Source organism: Tympanuchus pallidicinctus, unplaced genomic scaffold, assembly GCF_026119805.1.
Source record: "Tympanuchus pallidicinctus isolate F22 unplaced genomic scaffold, pur_lepc_1.0 scaffold36, whole genome shotgun sequence".
Classification (NCBI taxonomy): Eukaryota; Metazoa; Chordata; class Aves; order Galliformes; family Phasianidae; genus Tympanuchus; species Tympanuchus pallidicinctus.
Genome location: NW_026294754.1, coordinates 362501 through 380458, shown reverse-complemented (window position 1 = coordinate 380458; position 17958 = coordinate 362501). Strand labels below are relative to the sequence as shown.

Sequence of the window (17958 nt, the reverse complement as noted above, 5' to 3'; positions counted from 1 at the left end):
ATCGGGTGGGACGGGGGGGGTGGAGGGGGGGCGGGAAGAGGGATCGAGACAAGGATGGGGCCGGGGATAAGGGCGAGAACCACGGGTGACCCAGGGTGAGGATGGGACAGGGACGGGGAAGGGGACGAGCGAGAGGGTGGGAGAGGACGAGAGAGGAAGGGAACAGGGACGAGATGGGATGAGGACAGGGATGGTTCTGGGAACGGCAGGGACCGGGGTGAGGCAGGGACGGATCCCCGCAGCCTCGGACGCGGCAGCAGAGGGAGCGGCCTCGCACCCCCGGGGGACCCCGGCGCGGCCCCGGCTGGGAGCGGCCCAGCTGCAGCAAACAGACTGGGGGGGGCTGCGCAAACAGCGGCGGGGAGCGGCGGGCGGCGGCTGCTCGGGCACGGCGGAATGCTGCGGGGAGCGGCGGGGGCTCCGGCGGGGCGGGAAGCTCAGACCCCCTCGAGTCCCTCGAACCTCGGCTCCGGATCCGGCTCCGGTCCGGCCCCGCCGCCCCCTCCCCCTCCGGTCTCCCTCCACCTCCCCCGGCCCCGCCCCGCCCCGCTCCCCTCCGCCGGCGCCGCCCCCCGCTCACTCTCTCGGTGGCTCCGAAACGCGCGAGGCGGCGCCGAGCGGAGCGGTCCTGGCGGAGCCCCCCGCTGCCGTCCTCGGTGCTGCCGAGGAGGGCGCGATGGGCGCGGGGCGGCTCTGAGGGCTCCGCCATGGACCCGAGGCGACTGAACGAGTCCCTGCAGGAGCTGCTCTGCCGCCCCGGGAACGGTAGCGGCTCCGCCAACGGCACCGGGACCGGCACCACCTGGAACGGCTCCGCCTGCGACCTCCTCCGCAGGGGCTTCCGGGGGCCGCCGGCGCCCAAAGGTGAGAGCGGAGCGGGCGGGACGGGACGGGACGGGACGGGATGGGACGGGACGGGGCGCACCGCGGGGCCCCGCACAGGAGCCGCTCCCTCCCGGTGCGTCGCGTCCCCAGCGTCGCCCGGTGCTCAGCGCACGGCGGTCCCGGCGTGGGCTCGGACTGCGCGGGGGCAGCGAGCGTCCCGAGCGGAGGCGGGAGGGAAGCCCGGGAACCCCAGGGATCCCCCCGCTCCAGCGCCCCATCGCGCTGCCCGCGCACGCGGATGGCAGCGCCGGGTGATGCCCGCGCCGGACCGCTCCGCTCCCGGTGACGGCGGCCGCGGGCGCGTCCGAGGGAGGAGCGGGACTCGGGACAGGCAGGGTTCGGCCTCGGGGAGCGGCAGCACCGCGTTCCCGCCGCCCGCCCGCTGTCCCCGTGCTGGAGCTCGGCCCGCGTGGCACCGCGTCCTGGCACCGCGTGCGCCGCAGGAGCTCCCGGGCACAGCGCAGGGCTGGCACGCGGAGCCGTTCCCGGCCGCGCTGCGCTGCCTGTGACCGTGCACCCGCAGAGCTGGACCTGACGGTGCGCGTCCTGCTGTACGCGCTGATCTTCGTGCTGAGCGTCTGCGGGAACGCCCTGGTGGTGGCCGTGCTGCTCCTCAACCGCCGCCTGCGCACCGTCACCAACTCTTTCCTGCTGTCCCTGGCGCTCAGCGACCTGATGCTGGCGCTCTGCTGCATGCCCTTCACCCTCATCCCCAACCTCATGGGCACCTTCATCTTCGGAGAGGCCGTCTGCAAGCTGATGGCCTACCTGATGGGTACGACGCGGGTCGGGGGCCGTGCGCCGCGCCTCGCCGCGCTGCCGCTCACCCTTCGCTGCCCGCAGGCGTCTCCGTCTCGGTCTCCACCTTCAGCCTGGTGGCCATCGCCATCGAGCGGTACAGCGCCATCTGCAACCCGCTGCAGTCCCGCGTGTGGCAGACGCGCTCGCACGCCTGCCGGGTGATCGCCAGCACCTGGCTCTTCTCAGCGCTGCTCATGTTGCCCTACGCTGTGTACAGCACCACGCGGCTGCTGCCCGTGCCCGGCGCCCGCCCGCCCCTCAGCCAGTGCACTCACGCCTGGCCCAGCGAGCACGTGAGGCAGGCATGGTGAGTGGGGGGCAACGCACGGCGCGGGGGGGCGAGGGCTGCCGAGCCACGGGCGCTGGAATTCCAGGTATGTCCTGCTGCTCCTCGTCCTCTTCTTCATTCCGGGCGTGGTGATGATCGTGGCTTACGGGCTCATCTCCCGCGAGCTGTACCGAGGGATCCGCTTTGAGCTGGACATCAAGGGGGAAGCAGCAGGTGAGGCTCTGGGGAATGAGGAGCCACGCGGCTCTGATCAGTGCCTTCATCCCAGGGCGAGCGGCGGGGCTGAGCACCGTGCCGGGTCCCTTTGCCAAGGCCCCTTCTGATATCCGCACCGCGTTGGTGGAGGCCGCGCCGCTCTGTGCCGATGCCACCCCCCAGGTGGCGCTGCCCGGTGCCACCTGGGTCCCGATGGCGCCACATCCATGACCGCGCCTCTCCTGCCCGCAGCCCAGCGCAGCACAGACCCACTGCCCGCCTGTGACGAGGGTGACGGCTGCTACCTGCAGCTCTCCCGGCCGGGCGCTGCGCTGGAGCTGCGGGCGCTGGGAGCGGCGGGGGCGCAGCAGGAGCGGGCGCGCATCAACAGCTCGGAGGCGAAGCTGGTGGCCAAGCGGCGCGTGATCCGCATGCTGGTGGTCATCGTGGCCATGTTCTTCCTCTGCTGGCTGCCCATCTTCGCGGCCAACACGTGGCGTGCCTTCGCTCCGCGGGCGGCGCAGCGCGCGCTCTCGGGGACGCCCATCTCCTTCATCCACCTGCTGTCCTACACCTCGGCCTGCGCCAACCCGCTCATCTACTGCTTCATGAACCGCCGCTTCCGCGCCGCCTTCCTGGGCACCTGCGCCGGCTGCCGCCGCTCCTGCCCGCGCCGCGCGCCCGACGAGGACGTGGCCAACGCCAACGCGTCGCTCTCCAAGTTCAGCTACACCACCGTCAGCAGCCTCGGCCCCCCCTGAACCCGCCCGGCCCCGCGCCGCCCCCCGGCGACAATTCGCTCGTGCCCCGGCGCGGCCCCGCGGTCGTCCCCCGGATCCCTGCCTCCTCTGCGCCCCGGTGCCGCCCCGCACGCGGTGCCCGTGGGCTCCGTGCCGTGGTGCCCGTGCGCGGGGAGGCGAGGAGACGCGAGACGGGCACGGGAGGCGGGGACGGGGCCGGCGGCGGCTTCGCGCTGCCTTCCCCCTTCCCGTGGGGGGCCGTGGGGCAGGGCCGGAGGTGGGGCGGCGAGGGTGAAACGCCGCTCCCCGGTTTCACCGCTCCGGCCGCAATAAAGCCTTGGTCCGGTGCCGCCTGCTGCGCTTCTTCTGCCCCGCGCCGGCGTCGAGTCCCGCACGGCAGGGACCGGAGCGGCACGGAGCGGCGCGGCGCGGTTGGGTCGCTCCCGGAGCCACGAGCGGCGCCGCGGTCTCCCCCGGCGGGCACAGTCAGCTCCGCAGCGCACAGCGCTGACCGCAGACACGCGCAGCTGTGCGGGTTGGCACGGCCGTGCCCGCTATGGGGCGCACACAGCCGCGGCGCGGCAGCACAGCGCTGCGGACACACGCTCACGTCTGCGCTTAACGCAACCGCGCTCGGCACTCGAGCACGTTCACGGCGCCCCGATGGGATCCGCATCCCGCAGTGCTTTTTGCAGCCTTCTCCCCTACGAACGGGGCTGCATCTCCCGCAGTGCCCAGTGGGACTCGTCCCACACCGAGCCCTATAGGACTCCATCTCCCACAATTCCCCAGCGGGACTCCATTGCCCACCGTGACCGGCAGAACTCCATTTCCCACAGTCGCAGCATCACAGAACGGCCCGGGTTGGAAGGGAGCTCAAGGATCACGAAGCTCCAACCCCCCACCAATGCAGGGCCACCAACCTCCCCATCTCACAGCAGCCCAGGCTGCCCAGGGCCCCATCCAACCTGGCCTTGAACACCTCCAGGGATCACAGGGGCATCACAGCCTCTCTGGGCAGCTGTTCCAGCCCCTCACCACTCTCTCTCTAAACAACTTCCCCCTGACATCCAACCTCCAGCTGCCCTCCCTCAACTCCAAACCATTTCCCCTTGTCCTGCTGCCATCTCCCCTTTCACAGAGTCAATTCCCCTGCTGTTTGTAGGCTCCCTAACACAGTTCCCCACTGGGATTCCATCTTCCACAGCACCCCAGTGAGATTCCATCTCCTATCCTGATCAACGGGACTCCCCCTCCCTCAATGACTAATAGGACTCCATCTCTCATAGGGCCCCAACACGACTCCATCTCTGATCTTGACCAAATGGGATTCCAGATGGATCCATGGAGATCTCTGATAAGTGGTGACCCCCAGGGGTCGGTGCTGGGACTGACAGCCTTTAATATCTTCATCAATGACATCACAGAATCATAGAATTGCTCAGGTTGGAAAAGACCCTAAAGATCATCAAGTCCAACCTCAACCCAACTAAGGTCAGCAGTGGGGTCGGGTGCAGCCTCAGCAGTTTGCTGATGGCCCCGAGCCGCGGGGCGCAGTGACACAGCAGGGGGACGGGATGCCACCCAGGGGGACACAGACAGGCTGAGCACTGGGGCCAGCTGAACCTCGTCAGGTTCGACAAATCCAAGTGCAAGGTCTGCACCTGGGTCAAGGCAGCCCCCGTTAGCGATACAAGCTGGAGGATGAAAGGATTGAGTGCAGCCCTGCCGAAAAAGACCTGGGGGCGCTGATGGATGGAAGCTGGGCGTGAGCCAGCACTGTGCCCTCACAGCCCAGAAAGCCGACTGCATGCTGGGCTGCAGCAAAACAAGAGCAACCAGCAGGTCGGGGAGGTGATCCTCCTCTGCTCTGCGCCATGAGGCCTCACCTGGAGCCCTGCGTCCAGATGCGGAGTGCAGGAGAGACGTGGAGCTGTTGGAGAGCATCCAGAGGAGGGCCACGAAAACCATCCAGGGATGGAACAGCTCTCCTGCGAGGACAGCTGGGAGCTGGGGCTGCGCAGGTGGAGAAGGGAAGGGAAGGCTGCGAGGTGAGCTGAGAGCAGCCTGTCAGCTCTGAAGGGGAGCAACAGGAGAGAAGGGGACAGGCTCCTGAGCAGGGTCTGCTGGCAGAACAAGGGGAAATGGCTTCAAGCTCCACGACAGGAGATTTAGGTTGGATGTAAGGAAAAAGTCTGTTACAGTGAGGGTGGTGAGCACTGAACAGGCTGCCCAGAGTTGAGCTGGATGCTCCATCCCTGGAGGCTTTGCTGGCGAGGCTGGGTCAGGCCCTGGGCAACCTGATGGAGCTGTGTGTCCCTGTGCAGGGCAGGGCAGTTGGACCACACGGCCCTTAAAAGTCCCTTCCAGCTCTGAGGATTCCATGATTCTATGATCCCACTTCCCACAGCGCCCAGTGGGACTCCATCTCTCTGAATCCCCCAACAAGACTCCATCTCCAAAATGCACAATGGGACTCCGTGTCCCTCAGTCCCCAAACGAGATTCTACATCCCATAATTACCAGCGGGACTCCCACTCCCACAATGCCCAGCAGGACCCCATCTCTCACACGGCCCCAGTACAGCTCCCCCTCTGACCTCTCATAATGCCCAGTGGATCTCCACCTCCCATCACTTTGTATGGGACTCCATTTCCCACAGCCTGCCGCCTGCAGCTCCTCTCCCATAGCCTGTCTCTCCAGGAACGCCCACAGGACTCAATATCCCAGAATGCACCACGGGACTCCATCTCCCAGAATGCGCCACATGATTCAATATCCCAGAATGCACCACGGGACTCCATCTCCCAGAATGCACCACATGACTCAATATCCCAGAATGCACCACGGAACTCCATCTCCCAGAATGCGCCACAAGACTCAATATCCCAGAATGCACCACGGAACTCCATCTCCCATTATGCGCCACAGGACTCAGTACCCCAGAATGCACCACAGGACTCCATTTCCCAGAATGCACCACGGGACTTCATCTCCCACTATGCACCACAGGACTTCATCTCCCACAATGCCCCTCGCCCTCCCGTCGCACCCCGGGCGCTGTTTACTCGGAGGCCGCTCTCCACCCGCCCACGTGCTCAATGGCCCCGCCCCCCCTTGGCCCCGCCCCCCCTTGGCCCCGCCCCTCGCTGCCGTCCCGCGGCCATGGCGGCGCGGGCTGTGCGGTCGGGTTTGGCGGCGGGGCGGCCGCTCCCGCTGGGCGCTGCTTTGGCGGTGCTGACGGCGGTGTCGCTATCGCTATCGGTGTCGGCGGAGCCGCCGCCCGGGGCCGCGCTGCTGGAGGCCGCGGGGCCGCGCTGGGGGTGGCGGAATCTGACGTGCCCCGGCTGCCGGCTGCTGTTCGGGGCGCTCGATCTCGCGCTGCAGGTCCGGGATCGGCGGGACGGGACGGAGGGAGTGGGGAAGGATGGGAGGGCGCGGGATCGGGAACGGGGACGGGGACGAGAGGGCAAAGGGACGGGGCCGAGGAGGAGAACGGGAATGGGGTCAGCGCGGCTGGGACGGGGATGGGGCGGATCTCATGACGGCACCGCGGGGACGGGACGGGTCGTGACATGTGTGGGGTCACGGGACGGGGCGGGCGGGGACGTGGAGGGGGATGGAGCGGGTGGTAAAGGGGGAAGGGAAGTCATAAAGGGAAACGGGGAGAGAAGGACATGAAAAAGGGAAGGGGGTGGGGAGGGGAAGGGGATGGGAAAAGAAGGGAATGGGGAAGGGAACAGCAGGGGAAGGGAAGAAGGGGATGGCAGGAGGAGGGGAAACAGAAGGGAATGGGGAGGGAAGGGATGGGAAGGGAACAGGAGGGGGAGGAAAAGGAGAAGGGAAGGGAATGAAGGGGAAGGGGGGGGAAGGGGAAGAAGAAGGGAATGGGAAGGGGAGGGGAAGGGAACAGGAGGAGGGTGTGGGAAGGGAGGGGAAGGGGAAGGGAATGACAAGGGAAGGGAATGACAAGGGAATGACAAGGGAATGACAAGGGAAGGGAAGGGAAGGGAAGGGGAAGGGGAAGGGGAAGGGGAAGGGAAGGGGAGGGGAGGGGAGGGAAGGGGAGGGAAAGGAAGGGGAAGGGGAAGGGGAAGGGGAAGGGGAAGGGGAAGGGAAGGGAAGAGGCAGCCGCTGCCGGTCCCACAGCCCCGCACTCCGCTCCCCACAGCTGGAGCCCAACGTGGTGCGTGTGGGGCGCGTGGCCGCAGGGCTGTGCCGGGAGCTGCGCCTGGCGCGGGCCGAGATCTGCCAGCAGGCGGTGCAGCTTTTCCAGCGCGACGTGGTGGCCGCCTGGGCTCGCTCCGTGCTGCGGCCGACCGAGGCGTGCGGGCTGCTGCTGGGCCCGCGCTGCGGCCGCTGGGACATCCTGGGCTCCTGGAACGTCTCCCTGCCCGCCGCCCCCAAACCCCCGGTGCGGCCCCCGCGGCCCCCGCCGCCCGGCGCGCCCACCGCCCGCGTTCTGTTCCTCACCGACATGCATTGGGACCGGCGCTACGAGGCGGGCAGCGAGCCGTCCTGCCCCGACCCGCTGTGCTGCCGCGGCTCCGCGCTGCCCGGTTCGGGCGGTGCCGGTTTTTGGGGCGAATACGGGAAGTGCGACCTTCCGCTGCGCACCATCGCCTCTCTGCTGGCCGGGCTGCGCCAGGCGGGGCCGTTCGCTGCCGCGTATTGGACGGGTGACATCCCGGCTCACGACGTGTGGCAGCAGCGCCGCGAGGATCAGCTGCTGGCGTTGCGCACCGTCAGCGCGCTGCTGCGCCGCCAGCTGGGAGCGCTGCGCGTCTTCCCGGCTGTGGGCAACCACGAGGCCACCCCCGTCAACGCCTTCCCTCCGCCCTACGTGCGCGGCAACCAGTCGGCCGCGTGGCTCTACGATGCCATGGCCGAGGCCTGGCAGGACTGGCTGCCCCCCGCGGCGCTGAAGACCCTCCGGTGGGTGCCGGCCGGGTGCTGGGGGGCTCGGTGCGGCCCCACGGTCGGTGCTGACCGCACTGCTGACCGTGCGATGGGGTGAGGGGTGACGGTCTCAAACTGCAGCAGGGGAGGTTCAGGTTGGAAATTAGGGAGAAGTTCTTCAAAGAGCCGCGGAATCAGAGAATCACAAGGTTGGGAAGGACCTAGGAGCCAATGTGGTCCAAGTGGAACAGGCTGCGCAGGGAGGTGCTGGGCTCCGGGGAGGTGGGCTGGGGTTGGACCTGGAGATCTTGGAGGGCTTTTCCAGCCTTCGCTGTTCCATGATTCTCTGACCCTTCATTCCCTCCAGAGCTGCCGGGTTCTACACGGCACCGGTGTGGCCGGGGCTGCGCCTCGTTTCCCTCAACATGAACTTCTGCTCCCAGGCCAACTTCTGGCTGCTCATCAACTCCACTGACCCCGCGGGGCAGCTGCAGTGGCTCGTGGGGGTGCTGGAGGCTGCCGAGCGTGACGGAGAGAAGGTGGGGGTCGGTGGGATGGGGGGGTTCCCAAAGGCCATTGCCCACTGTCAGCGCCGTCCCAACTGCCCTCGCAGGTGCACATCATTGGCCACATCCCCCCGGCGCACTGCCTGCGGAGCTGGAGCTGGAACTACTACCGCATCGTCAACAGGTCGGCTCTGAGGGCACCAGGCTGCCTGCCAGCCTCTCCAGGGTGGGGATGGCAGCAGGGACAGCGTGGCAAAGCCGCGCTCATTGCACCGCCCCGCACGCAGGTTTGAGGGCACCATTGCTGCCCAGTTCTTTGGGCACACGCACGTGGATGAGTTTGAGATGTTCTACGATGAGGAGACGCTGAGCCGCCCCGTGTCTGTGGCTTTCGTGGCTCCCAGCGTCACCACCTACATCAACCTCAACCCCGGTGAGCCCTCAGTGCAACGCTGCTGCCTCCCCTCCTGCTGGTGGCCCCGCAGCCCCAAGCACTGCCATGGAGCCGTAGGGCGGTTGGGTTGGAAGGGTTCCTCACAGCACCACAGAATCGGTGGGTTGGATGGGACCTTATAGATCAGAGAATGCTTCGAGTTGCTAAGATCCTTAAAGATCATACAAGTCCGGAATGGTTGAGACGGAAGGGGTCCCAGAGCCCCCAGCTCGGGCTGCCCAGGGCCCATCCGTGGCCTCAGGCACCTGCAGAGATGGGGTGCCCACGCTCTGGGCTGCAGTGCCGGGGCCTCACCGTCTCTGGGGAAGGAATTTCCTCCTCGCATCTGACCTGGCTCTCATCTCTTTCAGTTTGAAGCCTTTCCCCTCTCTCATTATCTGCCCGTTTAAAGTTGCTCTCCTGTTTATAAGCTCCCTTTAAATCCCGAGGGCCGCGGCGAGGTCTCCGCAGAGCCTTCCTCTCACGGTGCTGCGCACCCCCAGCTCTCGGCTCTTCTCCTCTGGAGGTGCCCCAACCTCTGATCTGCGTCCCCAGGGTACCGCGTGTACGAGGTGGACGGTTCCTACGCCGGCAGCTCACACGCCGTGCTGGACCACGAGACCTTCATCCTCAACCTGACCGAGGCCAACGCGCCGGGCGCTGAGCCGCGCTGGCAGCGCCTGTATGGCGCCCGCGAGGCGTACGGCATGGCCAGCGCCTTCCCCGGCGACTGGGATCTGCTCATCCGCCGCTTCCAGGACGACGAGCGCCTCTTCCAGCGCTTCTGGTACCACTTCCACAAGGGCCACCCTCCCCGCGAGCCGTGCCTGGAGGCCTGCAAGGCGGCCCTGCTCTGCGCCTTGCGCACCGGCCGCTCCGCCGACCCCGACCTGTGCCGCCCGCTGCGCCCGACGCGGCCCTTCCGACAGATCCAGGAGTTCTGGAGGCAGCGGCGGCTCTGCTGAGAGCTCTGTGGGACCCGTGGAGACGGGGATGGGCGCCCCGTGAACCTCGGTGCAGGAGGGGTCCCCTGGGCTGAGTAATAAAGGCTGCCGGTGGTGGAGAGGCGGCTGCTGGCCCACGGCGCCGCGGGGAGAGGGGCAGGCCGGGCTGGTGGAATGGGTTTATTAATTATTTAGTACAACACAGATCTCTGTTACAGCAGGAGGGGCGGCTCGGAGCCGGGTGGCCCCCGAGGGTCCCCACGCTGCAGGTTAGACCGCATGCATCAGGCGGGCAGCACCCCGCCCCGGCCCCATGCGCAGGGCGGGACTCCGGCCCGACTCCCTGCCCCCCGGCCGCCCCCCGGCACCGGGACCCGCGCATGGGATGCAGCCGCGCCGCCCGCCCGGAGACACTCACACACACACACACGCGCGCCCCGGCGGGCACGCGGCTCCGGCACGGCCGCCCCGTCCCGGTGCCGTCCTGCCGGCAGCGGTGGGGTCTGGTGGCTGCGCTCCCATCGCCTCCGTCCCATCACGGCGTCTGCGCCCCCAGGCGCTTGGGCTTCAGGCTGCCCAGCAGGCTCTGCACGCCCTTGCGCACGGTGGAGCCCACGCGCCGTGCCACCGAGTCGGCGGGCGGCGCGGGCAGGCAGGAGCTGGAAGCCTGGGGCCGCGCGTCCAAGCACTTCTGGTAGCGCAGCTGGGGGCGGCTGGGTGAGCAGGAGCGGGGCGGGTGGGGGCGCGGGCCGGGTGGGGGCAACTCACCATGCAAGCGGCCTGCAGGGCCTCGCTCAGCCCCGCCGCGTTGGGCTCACACCACACCATGTGGCAGCGGAACGCGCCGGGCGCGCTGGCCATGATGAAAGCGAAGGAGCGCACGTCTCTGCCCACACCCATGAACGAGAGGAACCGCACGCGGCATTCGCACAGCACCGCCTCTGTCTGCAGGCACAGCAGCGGGATTGGGGACGGCACGGGGACGGGGGCGGCAGCGGGGACGGGGACGCGGCCGCCGCACCTGCTCGTGGGTGATGGTGAGGGTGGCGGGGGCCACGTTGACCACAATGGGCGTCCAGTGCTCTTTGCTGCTGGTGGCCAACGCCGCCTCCAGCGCCGCGTTGATGACGTCCATGCCTGGGGACGGGCACGGGGGGGGGGGGGGGGGGTCGGGGGGTGCAGGAGGACCCGGCTCCCCACTCCGCGCGCACCTTCGGGACACCCCACCCCTGCCTCCGCCTCGCCCCACGGCTCACCCACGGGTTTGGCGACGGGGACGCAGCCCAGGTAGCAGACGGGGAACTTCTGCACCACCTCGCTTTTGGGCGCCGGGAACTCCACTGCGGGCACGGCACAAAGTCACCGCGCGCATCATCCGGCCCCCCGCCTTCCTCCCGTTCCCAGCGGCCCCCACCCAGCCCGCCCCACGGCTCTGCCCCGCGTACCCGCCCGCCCTGAGCCCCCCAGGCCCCCGCCGCACCGCACCCTGGAAGGGGATCTCCACCATCCTGGAGGCGTCCACGGAGAGGCCGTTTGCCAGCGCCCGGGCACTTCGCCGTTCCACCATGATCTGGGGGGAGCAGGGGGCCGTGGCCCCGTGAGCCCATCACACTGCAGCCCCAACCTCCATCCCCACGGTAGGGGCAGCAGGTTGGGGCTCACCTGGGAGCAGACCTCGTGCAGGCTGGTGGCGATGTCCTTGGCAGGGGCCTCGCAGCGGAAGACGTGGCACTTGAGCATCTGCGTCAGCTGGTCCCGCGCCACGTAGGCAAAGTCCCTGCAGGGAAGGGCTGCCTACACTCGGAGGCCCCCCCCAGACCCCAGGGCCCCACACCCCCCCCCCCCCCCACCGCCGAGCCCCCAGCGCGGCACGATGCGGGCAGGGGCTGCGGTTGTGGTGCTGCCCTACCTCTCCCTGGGTGCCCAGCCAGAGCAGCAGGAGAGAGCCAGAGAACAGAGTCAGCGAGGCCAGGCGCGCCGCCACCCCAAAGCACGAAGCCTGGGCACCCAGCCCACGAGGCTCCCACCCACCCCAGCACCCCGCACCCTCAATGCACGGGACCCCCCAGCGAGCACGTGGATCTCCCACATCCCACACGCATGGGACCCCCCGCTCCCCGCACCCCACGTGCAAACAGACGCACCAGCTCCCAGCACTCTGCACGCACAGGACTCCCCCGCGGCCCCCAGGTGCACAGATCCCATGCAACGCCCGGCCCCTGCACTCAGGCACCCCCACGTGCCCCTCAGCAGGGCTCACGCAGGCCGCGGGGGCCCCTTCCATGTGCCCACAAGATCCCACACAGCCCCAGACGCGCCGTCCCACCACGAGTCCCCCCGCCCCCACCTGCCGCTGTCGCGCCCCACACCCCAGACGCGGATGCTGGCCACGGGCTGTGCGTGCAGCAGGCTCTGGTCCTGCGGGTCCACCAGCTTCAACGTCTGGCTCTGCAGGAGCAGCAGCATGGCCCGGCCCTGGGAGGGCAACATCAGGCTAAGGAGAGGTGTGGGCAGCGTGGGCCGGGGATGTGGGATGCGTGGGGGGCGCTCACCCCCCCCCAGGCACCGGGCGCGTCGTGCTGGTGCAGGGACAGCTGGCGGATGCAGTTGTTGACAGCAACGCTGCTCCTGCCGGGCGCCAACTCCTCCTCGCTCATCTCCACCCAGCCCAGCGAGCGCACGGCGAAGCTCTGTGGGGCACGGCGGGGTGGGCACGGCCCCCACAGCCCCACATAGCGAGGGCAGCGCTGAGCCCCTGACGCTGCGGTGGGGGGAGCTGGGCAGGAGCCCCCCGCCGGGTGAGGGCAGCGCTCGGCCCCCCCCCACCACCGCCTACCTTAGAGCCAGGCTCGTCCTCTTCAGCCGGAGTCATGCTGCAAGAGTGAGGGGAGCCGTCACCACGTGCCACCGCTGCTCCTGGCATCACCCCAAGCACCGGGCTGCCCCAGCTCGGCCCCTGCAGCCCCCACCTGCCGCCCAGCGAGGCCGGGTCCGGTGCCAGCGGCTCCACATCCCGTGTTCCAGGCTCACCGTCCGCCTCCTCCTCAGCTGCGGGGTCCTGGGGGAGCAGAGGGGATATCAGGGCTGGGCACAGTGACCTCCCCCCCTCCCCCAAACAGCCACTCACCTTCCAGAAGTCGCTGTCATCAAAGCGCTCAGCTGGGGCAAAGCCAGTCCAGGCGAGCTGCAGGCAGAGCGGGCAGCTCGGTTCCACGCTGTGCCATGGGGCAGCCCCCCACTCAATCCCCTCTCGCCCCCCATTGGCCCCCCACTCACCAACTGCTCCTCGCAGGGGGTGCTGCCCCCTGAGCCACGCGCCAGCCCTGCTGGTGGCTCCCACTGCGTGGTGCCAGTGGGGATGTGCCAATAATAGGTGCCCGAGGTGTCCTGCACCCGCATCCATCCCGCAGGCAGGTCTGAGTCTGTCTCAAAGGAGTTGCGGGTCCAGAAGGAATCTGAGGGGAAGGGGGGAGGCTACGAGTCCCTGCCAAGCCAGGCAGGGCACAGGGCCCTGATGCTTGAGGAAAGGGCACAGCCAGACCACGGCCCCTCATCGTGAGGGGTCCTGGGGGCTGTGGGGTGGCCCCATCCCACTCCACCCCACCCCATCCCCATCCCGGTCCATCCTGGGTCCATCCTGGTCCCATCCATCCCCATCCTGGTCCGACTCCATCCCTCACCTGCCCACCCCAGCCCTGCCGTTTCCCCGGCAACCGCTGACGGCATCGCCAGGGGAAGCACCAAGAGGAGATGGGATGTGCAAATGGGGGGGCTGGGATGGGGCTACGGGGACAGAGAAATGGGGACGGGGCCGCAGAGGTGGGTCACAGCAGGGAAGGGCGCCGGGGGACAGCAAGGGCACAGCAGGAATGATGTGAGTGGGGACAGCATGGGGACACAGCACAGATGAGGCTTTGGGTGCACAGCACGGCCAGAGCAATGCGGAGCAGGGGATACGAACCGGGCAGGGCGTAGGGGGCAATGCTGTGCTGGGGGGAACACAGGTCACAGTGGGGCTGGGGCAGGGAGATGAGGTCATGCAGGCCAGGGTCTGGGATGGGCACAGCAGGGCAGGGTGGTACACAGGAGCCAGGGCTGGCGGGGCAAAGCATCAGGCCTGAGGAGGGGGGTGGGGGTCAGAGGACTGAGCATCAGGGCTGGGGTCACAGGGCAGAGCATTGAGCCCAGAGCTGTGGAACTGCGTGCGGGTCTGGGGGGCAGAGCATCAGGAGCAGCTCCTGCAGGCTGCAGGGCAGAGCATCACGCAGTCATGGAATCATGGAATCACAGAATCACAGCATGGCCTGGGCTGCAAAGGAGCACAGCGCTCATCCAGCTCCAAGCCCTGCTGTGTGCAGGTCGCCAAGCAGCAGCCCAGGCTGCCCAGAGCCACATCCAGCCTGGCCTTGAATGCCTGCAGGGATGGGGCATCCACAGCCTCCTTGGGCAACCTGTGCCAGTGCCTCACCACCCTCTGCCTCCAAAACTTCCTCCTCACATCCAACCCAAACCTCCCCTGTCTCACTTTATAAACCATTGCCCCACAGCATCGGGACGTGGGGCAGCGGATGGGGTTATGGGGCAGCACGTGGGGCCGGAGGCTGCAAGATGCAGCAGGGGGAGCTGGAGGGGAGCGCGGGGCCCACCTGCATCGTCGGGAGAGCTGCCGGCCGGGCTGCCCTGGCTGAGCGTGGCCCAGCTGGAGTCCTCATCGCTGGCCGTGCCGCTGCGGGGCCCGAAGAGGCGGCTGGCGCTACGGCCCGGCTCCCGCAGCGCTCGTTCCCCGCTGGGCTCCGACTCCCCCGTGGTCGGATCGCTCTGCACCGGCGTGGAATCGCCGTCCTCATCCTCGTCCTCTTCTTCCTCGTCCTCCTCCTCCTCGTCCTCGATCAGCGGCGCTCCCCCCGCGGCGGCGTTGCGGGCGTTGCGGGCGCTCAGCTCCGATTGCTCGGGGGGCGGCCGCACTTCGTTGCGGTTCTGATCGCGTTCGGCCGCTCGGCGCTGCAGGTTCTGCCCGTCCTTCAGCCATTTGGTGCTCGGGGGCTCCTCGGGGGGGGGGCAGCGCCTCGGGGGGGCCGCGCAACGCCAGGCTCAGCCCCGCCGGCCCCACGCAGCTGTTATCGTTGGCCACATCGCTGCGTTTGCTCAGCGACCCCGACATGGTGGGGCCTGGTGGGGAAGGGGGGTCGGAGGTGCGGGAGGGGAGCTTGGATCAGCGCGGGGCGCCCCCGGCCCGCACCGCCCCCCCCCCCCCCCCCCAAAACCCCGCACCGCCCGGCTCTCACCTCCGCGCTGCGGCTCCTACAGCCCCCGCGGCGCCGGCAGCTCCGCACCCATCGGGCCTACGGGGGGCAGCGGGGCAGAGGGTGACCCCCCCCGCACTGCCCCCCGCCGCATCCCCGCTCCCCGCATCCCCCCCCCGCACTGCGTCACCCCCCCACCCCCCGCACGGCCCCGCGGGGCGGCCCCGGGAAACAGGGGGGGGGGGAGGGGGGGAGCGGCCCCGGTCCGGCCCCTCCGGTACCTGCGGCGGCTCCGCTGCCGGGGGGGTGCGGGGGGGATCGGCTTCCGCTTCCGAGTGCGGGGCGGAGCGGTGCGGAGTGTCACCGAGTGAGATGCTGCGGGGCGGCACGGCGCGGAACGGCGCGGAATGGCACGGAATGGTGCGGAATGGCACGGAATGGTGCGGAATGGCACGGAATGGCACGGCATGACATGGTATGGCACGGCATGGCACGGGATAGTGCAGAACGGCACGGCACGGCATAGCATACAGACAGCACGGCACGGCACGGAATGGCAGGAATGGCACAGAATGGCACAGCACGGCACGGAGCGCTGCGGCACGGAGGGAGCCGGGATGGCGCCACAGCGGCAGCTCGGCCCGGTTCGGCCCGGCACCGAACAGCGGAGGGCGGCACTGAGCAGCGCCGCTCGGCACGGCACGGCAATGCTGCGCACAGCCGCTGCTGGGACGGGAAATCGTTTCCCATAGCCAGTCTGAACACACGGCCCAGCACAGCCCAGTACAGCCCAGTACAGCCCAGTACAGCCCAGCACAGCCCAGTACAGCCCAGTACAGCCCAGTACAGCCCAGCACAGCCCAGCACAGCCCAGTACAGCCCAGCACAGCCCAGCACAGCCCAGTACAGCCCAGTACAGCCCAGCACAGCCCAGCACAGCCCAGTACAGCCCAGTACAGCCCAGTACAACACAGCCCAGTACAGCCCAGTAAAGCCCAGTACAGCCCAGCACAGCCCAGTATAGCCCAGTACAGCCCAGCACAGCACAGCCCAGTACAGCCCAGTAAAGCCCAGTACAGCCCAGCACAGCCCAGTACAGCCCAGTAAAGCCCAGTACAGCCCAGCACAGCACAGCCCAGTACAGCCCAGTATAGCCCAGTACAGCCCAGCCCAGTACAGCCCAGTACAGCCCAGCCCAGTACAGCCCAGTACAGCCCAATAGAGCCCAATCGAGCCCAGTACCGCCCAGTACAGCCCAGTACAGCCCAGTACAGCCCAGCACAGCCCAGTACAGCCCAGCACAGCCCAGCACAGCCCAGCACAGCCCAATACAGCCCAGCACAGCCCAGCACAGCCCAATAGAGCCCAGTACAGCCCAGCACAGCCCAGTACAGCCCAGCACAGCCCAGCACAGCCCAGCACAGCCCAGTACAGCCCAGCACAGCCCAGCACAGCCCAGCACAGCCCAGCACAGCCCAGCACAGCCCAATAGAGCCCAGTACAGCCCAGCACAGCCCAGTACAGCCCAGTACAGCCCAGCACAGCCCAGCACAGCCCAGCACAGCCCAGTACAGCCCAGTACAGCCCAGCACAGCCCAGCACAGCCCAGCACAGCCCAATAGAGCCCAGTACAGCCCAGCACAGTCCAGCACAGCCCAGCACAGCCCAGTACAGCCCAGCACAGCCCAGTACAGCCCAGTACAGCCCAGCACAGTCCAGCACAGCCCAGTACAGCCCAGTACAGCCCAGTACAGCCCAGCACAGCCCAGCACAGCCCAGCACAGCCCAATAGAGCCCAGTACAGCCCAGCACAGCCCAGTACAGCCCATCACAGCCCAGTACAGCCCAGTACAGCCCAGTACAGCCAGCACAGCACAGCACAGCACAGCCCAATAGAGCCCAGCACAGCCCAGCACAGCCCAATAGAGCACAGTACAGCCCAGCATAGCCCAGCACAGCCCAGTACAGCCCAGTACAGCCAGCACAGCCCAGCACAGCCCAGCACAGCCAGCACAGCCCAGTACAGCCCAGCACAGCCCAGTACAGCCCAGTACAGCTCAGCACAGCCCAGCACAGACCAGCACAGCCCAGTACAGCCCAGCACAGCCCAATAGAGCCCAACAGAGCTCAGCACAGCCCAATAGGATCCAATACAGCCCAGCACAGCCCAGCTGCGCTGACCCCCCTCCTGCCCCCCATGCTGAGGCACACACAGATCCGGGCAGGGGCTCCATAGCCTTTATTGCACTCTGTGGGGTGGGGGCTGCGCTCACTGTGCGCAGTGGAACAGATGGGCAGCGATGCTGCGGGGGGCTGCGGGCAGGCGGGCAGCCAGCAGCTCAGCCACGTCCCTGTAGAGATGGTAGCTGCCCCCACGCAGCAGGTAGATGCCATCGGCTGTGCACATGGCCCCATCCACGCCATCGTGGGGCAGAGGCCGCGGCTCATCCGCACGCCGTGGGCTCTGCGTCAAGTCCACACGCCGCACACGGTCCCCTGTGGACACAGCGCCGTCACCCGGAGCCGCGGGGACCCCGATGCCGCCCCCCACCCGGCCCCACACATCCACTGCCCACCTGTGATGACGTAGAGCTCTGCGGATCCGGGGCAGGTGAAGGCGGCGTCTGCCTTGGGGACACCCAGCTCCTCCTGCAGAGCCCGTGGGAAGCCTTCGACCTGCTGGTGGCCGCCTCTACCCGAGAGGTAGATGGAGACCTGCGAGCCCTGCGGAGAGAGGGTGGGCATCAGTGGGCAAAGGGTGGGAGTGGGACTGGGTGGGATGGGGATGGGATGGGGATGGGGATGGGATGGGATGGGGATGGGATGGGGATGGGATGGGATGGGATGGGATGGGGATGGGGATGGGATGGGATGGGATGGGATGGGGATGGGGATGGGATGGGATGGGATGGGATGGGGTGGGGATGGGGATGGGATGGGATGGGATGGGATGGGATGGGATGGGATGGGGATGGGGATGGGATGGGATGGGATGGGATGGGATGGGATGGGATGGGATGAGA

General features: G+C 68.3%; 4 protein-coding genes across 4 annotated transcripts in view; 2 read left to right on the top strand and 2 right to left on the bottom strand.

Moving 5' to 3' along the window:
* The first annotated feature begins 566 nt into the window (after positions 1-566).
* On the top strand, positions 567-3567 carry CCKBR (cholecystokinin B receptor). The gene is made up of 5 exons (XM_052699331.1): positions 567-864; positions 1409-1660; positions 1729-1993; positions 2061-2188; positions 2423-3567. The coding sequence occupies exons 1-5, from the start codon at positions 708-710 to the stop codon at positions 2929-2931; spliced, it is 1311 nt and encodes a 436-aa protein (XP_052555291.1). The 5' UTR covers positions 567-707; the 3' UTR covers positions 2932-3567.
* Positions 3568-6043: 2476 nt separating this feature from the next.
* On the top strand, positions 6044-9811 carry SMPD1 (sphingomyelin phosphodiesterase 1). Its single transcript, XM_052699320.1, has 6 exons — positions 6044-6297; positions 7082-7845; positions 8177-8348; positions 8423-8499; positions 8603-8748; positions 9304-9811. Exons 1-6 carry the CDS (start codon positions 6076-6078, stop codon positions 9711-9713), a joined length of 1791 nt encoding a protein of 596 aa, XP_052555280.1. The 5' UTR covers positions 6044-6075; the 3' UTR covers positions 9714-9811.
* Positions 9812-9855: 44 nt separating this feature from the next.
* Positions 9856-15281, bottom strand: APBB1 (amyloid beta precursor protein binding family B member 1). The gene is given in 16 exon segments (XM_052699306.1): positions 9856-10395; positions 10461-10637; positions 10714-10829; positions 10949-11032; positions 11178-11262; positions 11355-11469; positions 12040-12167; positions 12245-12382; positions 12529-12565; positions 12662-12750; positions 12820-12876; positions 12969-13147; positions 14339-14750; positions 14752-14861; positions 14978-15034; positions 15217-15281. Coding segments are annotated over 14 exon segments (1887 nt in total). The 5' UTR covers positions 14854-14861; positions 14978-15034; positions 15217-15281; the 3' UTR covers positions 9856-10227.
* A 1876-nt stretch (positions 15282-17157) lies between these two features.
* The window catches only part of HPX (hemopexin), a 5483-nt gene continuing 4682 nt past the window's right edge, over positions 17158-17958 (bottom strand). The window contains exons 9-10 of the mRNA XM_052699330.1: positions 17512-17659; positions 17158-17431 (exon numbers count right to left, since the gene is read on the bottom strand). Of these exons, the coding sequence (XP_052555290.1) occupies positions 17205-17431; positions 17512-17659 (375 nt within the window). The 3' untranslated portion in view covers positions 17158-17204. The remainder of the gene's footprint in view (positions 17432-17511; positions 17660-17958) is intronic.

Coding starts and splice junctions, on each gene's coding strand:
- SMPD1 (XM_052699320.1), top strand. CDS start 6,076: ATGGCGGCGCGGGCTGTGCGGTCGGGTTTGGCGGCGGGGCGGCCGCTC. Junction 7,846..8,176: donor GCGGCGCTGAAGACCCTCCG/GTGGGTGCCGGC, acceptor CATTCCCTCCAG/AGCTGCCGGGTTCTACACGG. Junction 8,500..8,602: donor TACTACCGCATCGTCAACAG/GTCGGCTCTGAG, acceptor CCCCGCACGCAG/GTTTGAGGGCACCATTGCTG.
- CCKBR (XM_052699331.1), top strand. CDS start 708: ATGGACCCGAGGCGACTGAACGAGTCCCTGCAGGAGCTGCTCTGCCGC. Junction 865..1,408: donor GGGGCCGCCGGCGCCCAAAG/GTGAGAGCGGAG, acceptor GTGCACCCGCAG/AGCTGGACCTGACGGTGCGC. Junction 2,189..2,422: donor CATCAAGGGGGAAGCAGCAG/GTGAGGCTCTGG, acceptor TCCTGCCCGCAG/CCCAGCGCAGCACAGACCCA.